The 4,560-nt window shown below is 47.0% G+C and overlaps 1 protein-coding gene across 1 annotated transcript; it reads left to right on the top strand.

The window, feature by feature from the left end:
- Nucleotides 3,267–4,133, top strand: LOC109847026. The gene is made up of 5 exons (XM_020416270.1): nt 3,267–3,303; nt 3,376–3,519; nt 3,610–3,669; nt 3,735–3,890; nt 3,988–4,133. The coding sequence occupies exons 1-5, from the start codon at nt 3,267–3,269 to the stop codon at nt 4,131–4,133; spliced, it is 543 nt and encodes a 180-aa protein (XP_020271859.1).

The raw sequence follows: 4,560 nt of genomic DNA, 5'->3' as shown, positions 1-4,560 counted from the left end.
GCCAAAAAGGCAGTATTTGGGTTCAAAAATCTCTCCGACCCTTCCAAATATATGGTATAGGGGTTAAATAGGTGAAGGACTGAACCGTAGGTTGATCAAAAGTCGTTTCAATGCTTAATTCAACTCCAATTTGAATTCTGGTTCAAATTTGGTTCAAACTGGTTCAATTTGGCTCAAACTGGCTCATTCTGGTTCAATCTGGCTCAATTTAGCTCATTCTGGTCTGGTCTGGTCCAGCCAGACTCAATCTGGCTCAATTTGGCTCATTCTGGCTCATTCTGGTCCATTCTGGTCCAATCTGGCTTGGTCTGGTTCAGCCCGGTCTGGTCTGGTTCAGCCAGATCTGGTTCAAGGTTATAAAAAGGGTTCTCTTTTTTTTTTCTTTTCTTTTTTTTTCTTTTCTCCCTAGGGCCGGCCAAACCCCTCCCCCTCTTCTGTTGATTTCTCTTCCCTCGAGCACCCATTCTCTTTCAAACCTTGATATTTGTCTTAGATCTGGCTTTCCTTTGAATCTTGGACTGAGGGATCTCCCAAAAACTCCAAAAAAAAGTTTCTCTCAGGCCCCTCGAGCGTGTGGTTCAAGTTTCCTTAAAGGTCTTGCCTTTATTGGATTTTGGGCTTTTCTTCAGGTAAATCCTCCGCCATCTTGATCTATTTCATGTTTGATCTAGTGTATGGAGTCGCGGGATCACATATAAGGGTTGAGGGTGTGATTTGATGCCTCAAACTTGCCTTTTTTGGGGTGAAAATGGGATTTTTCCTTTTCTAGATCTGATCCTTCAATTTACCTTGCAGGTCTCTATGTCCCGTATGGCGAGGGGTCAATCCTCTACCGCGCCGACTGATGGCGCGCCTCCCTCTTACACCGGTGAGCTACTTTTTTCTGGAAATTTACAAATTAGTCCATTTTTCCTTGGAAATTTACAAATTGGTCCTTTTTCTTTTTTTACTCCCCGTTGTTCTCCTTGGTGAGGCAACCGGGAAAAGCCTTGATTCTCCTTGGTGAGGATCGACGCTTCAAAGATATGTTTTGCTTGGTCAAAACACTATCTCATAATAAATAAAGGGGGCGTTTTGTCGCTGCGTTGTGCCTTATAAGGCAGGGATATATTATCGATATACCCTATCTTATGAAGGCGCAACGTGGCCAAAACGTCACACCCTTTATAAGGCAATGACTCTATCTTACCCCTTCGTAAGATGAGTTCAATTTCCTTTTATAACTGGAATTAACAAACGTTTAATTGCTTGTTCTCAGTTGAATACCCTTCTGGAGCGTTCTCATCTCACGCAGTATACGGGCGTCGTGGCGAGTATTATTCGACCTCCGACGATGTTTCCCCTATCCCAGTCACTCCTCAGTTCGTTTTGGACACATCGACTGAGGTTGTACAGGCGGTGAAGGAAGGTGGGCACCGAGCTCTTCGACAGTTGATTACCGATGCACCACTTGTGAAGGACGCCAGTTCCGTTCAGTCTCTCAGGAAGACTGATTTTTTGTTTGGTGATTCTGTCAGAGATCCCGATGCAGCGTTTATTGACGCCGAGCAGTGGCTTCATAAGGCTGGCAGTAGTTTCCTGTATTTGCCGAAGATTCCTCGACATCGTTCTTTGACTGAGCTTAGGCGTCAGGCTGTGAAACGGGAAATGTCGTGGCGCTTGACAGAGGAGCATGAGAGCGTCCATTGCGGCTACATCACTCATCAGGCGTTTCCTGGCTCGAGCAGAAGTCACATCACCGGATTGCGTCCCGGAGTACTGGGGCTGGACGCACCACCACGTAACGAGTTCTTCGCCACTGCTTCTACCTTGAGGAATCGCCTCGCTGCTCTAGGACGGGAGATGCCTGCGACGCGTCACAGGATTTATGGTTGGGTCCATTCTTTGGACAAGTTTTGGTGGACCCGTATGACGACGTATGTCTTGAGCCGATGGGGCGAGGAGTTGCACGCTTGTGGTTTATATGCAGCCGTTCGTGCCACCATGTATGGCTTGCCTGTCAGCGCAAGGCATTTCTGTGCTTTGTTCGAGCTTTATAATTCAGATTCGAACACTTTTCTGACCCGACAAGGGGAATTGGGCTTGGCTCTTCACGAGATGCACAGGATTTCTGGCTTACCCATGGGACAGATGTTGTATCAGGAATACTTTCCCTCCAACCATGAATTAAGTCTGCTGAAGGATCGTATGCCCGATCGCTACGAGACTCTATGGGATCTCACTTGTCACTATCATATAGCTTTGGCGCAGTCTGAGCCTTTAGCAAAGAGGACTAATCGCCGACTCAGATTCCCACCCTTAAGACAGAGCTCCCGTACACTTACTTGATGGCTTGGTTCGTCCTTCACCGTTCTGATATGATGTCGGTACCGAGCGCCACAGATCATTCCGTTCCTTTACTACAATTGCTTGAGAACGGCAAGTGGGAGGGGCGCGGATTTTCTGACGTCAGGCAGCAGCTGCAGGTCCACAAGTGTTGGACATTTTCCACTTGCTTTCCGCAGTTCTCCGGCCGATACGGTGATTGTTTGATAGATGAGGAGAGGCCGAGAGAGTATCGAACTCACTTGGACATCGGGTGCTTTAACTGGCTGGTAAACATTAGGCCAGGTTATTTGACTTTTCGGGTGAGGGATCAGTGCTTCATAGAGCCATATCTACCCTGCCGATTCGCTCGTCAGTTTGGTTACGATCAGCTTTACGTCGGGAATCCTCGTCAGCAGCTTCGGGCCCACGGTGGTTTGGTAGATGGTCTCCGTGCGTGGTTGTGGACCGTGACTGGCTGTACTGGTGCTAAATTCAGTCTCCCGAGTGCTGATCGGCAGTTGAACCTCACTTTCTTAAGCTGCAAGTGGTTGTTAGCAGCCAACAAGACTATCCCCGTGAAGCCGATTGCAGAGTTAGAGGCCGAGGAAGCTTCTCAGGTTGATTCCCGTAGGATTTGGGAAACGCTCGATCACAGAGGACACGGAACAAGACTCGTCGGATTGATGAAGAGGGAAAGAAGACCTTTCATTCCGCAGACGAGGCTTCAGGGGGAGATCCTGAAGATTATGAAGACTTTTTCGAGCGAGGTTTGCTATTCATCTTTTCCTTCCATCTTCCAGAAATATTGAAACTGACTATGGTTTGATGTTTCAGGGACCCCAGTTGACCAGGATGAAGAGTTCCGTCCCCCTCCCCAGGCGAGACCTTCGATTATTGTTCCTGCTGCTAGGCGGAAGAGATTAGCCCGCAAGCCGCGTGCAGCTTCCCGAGCATTTGATATGGACTTGGCTGGTGATGATCCTGCTAGTGACGGGGGTAACATCTACTCTGTAAACCACCTTCTTGGTTATTCGGAACATTGACTCATGCTTTTCCATCTCTATATAGGAGAGCGTGGAGAGAGCGAAATGAGTCCCGATTCCGTTCCTGTGTCTCCTGGTGAGCCTGACCCGCTGCCCCAGTTAAAAAGGCCTACAGGGGTTGCCGACATTAGGGAGGATAGCAATGTAGGACCTGATTCCGCAGATCCAGGTACATCTACTATTGACAATGTATCTTTTAGATGGTATACAAAAGAATTTGTGCATCCTCTAATCATCTCTGTACATCTTGCTTCTTCAGATAACTTGCAGGAGGCATACGTGGATTTTGGGAATAAAGAGGCTAACGCATCCATAAGGGGTAACTCATTTTTGTTGGTTGTAGTCTCTTTATTCTTCTTTGGTACTTATATTCTTTTACGTCAGATTTCTCTATTGATGATTTTGACGAGGAAGGCTTGATCGCGGAGACTCCTACACTCCACTTCATGTATAGCTCTCCTCAATTTGATGGCCAGTTACCCGGAGATATATTTTCCGAGCCTACGTTCGATAAGAATCTTGAGGATGATTCTTTCGAAGGTATATGCCTCCTCCCAAATTAATTATAGGACTAGCCAATTTTGACTAATGCAGCTATAATGTGATGCCTCTGAGAATTCTGACTTGTATTTAACAGGAGTTTTTGTTGAGAATGACCCTGTTGAGCCGGCTATGGGACCAACTACACCAGTTGATACACCCCCAGCCGTTACACCTCCACCACCCCCAGTGACTCAAGAGGGTATGAATACTATTTATTTACTCTTCAAGGTCTTTTTCTGACGGTTTTTTTTTTATCGTGCAGGGAATTCTTCTCGTCTTCATATTCTGGCGAGGGAGTTGTTATCTGATGATGATCCTGAGAAGATTGTCATCTGCATAGAAGTCCGCTCCTTCTTCTCTTTCATGAATGCTATGATTGGCAAGCTTTTCCATGGTGGACTTTCTCTTCGCCAATTCAAGCCTTTCCTTGATTCTAAAGTCAATTTGATAAGGGAAGCGGGACATCCAGATTTGGCACAGGCTATAGTTGATGACCTTGATTGCCTAGAGCATGAGCTTCAGATGTTTCGTGAGCTCCGAGATGCAGGTGTTTCCTCATTTATTGCTGCCGAGCTGGACACCCGCTTATAGTCATCACGCGAGACTCGGATTTTTGCTGAGCTCGAGATTCAGATGCAGCGGGGCCGAGTAGATCGAGTTAAGACGA

Source organism: Asparagus officinalis, chromosome 7, assembly GCF_001876935.1.
Source record: "Asparagus officinalis chromosome 7, Aspof.V1, whole genome shotgun sequence".
Lineage (NCBI taxonomy): Eukaryota > Viridiplantae > Streptophyta > Magnoliopsida > Asparagales > Asparagaceae > Asparagus > Asparagus officinalis.
Note: the sequence above shows the minus strand (reverse complement) of the source record. Positions and strands in the feature narration are given on the sequence as shown.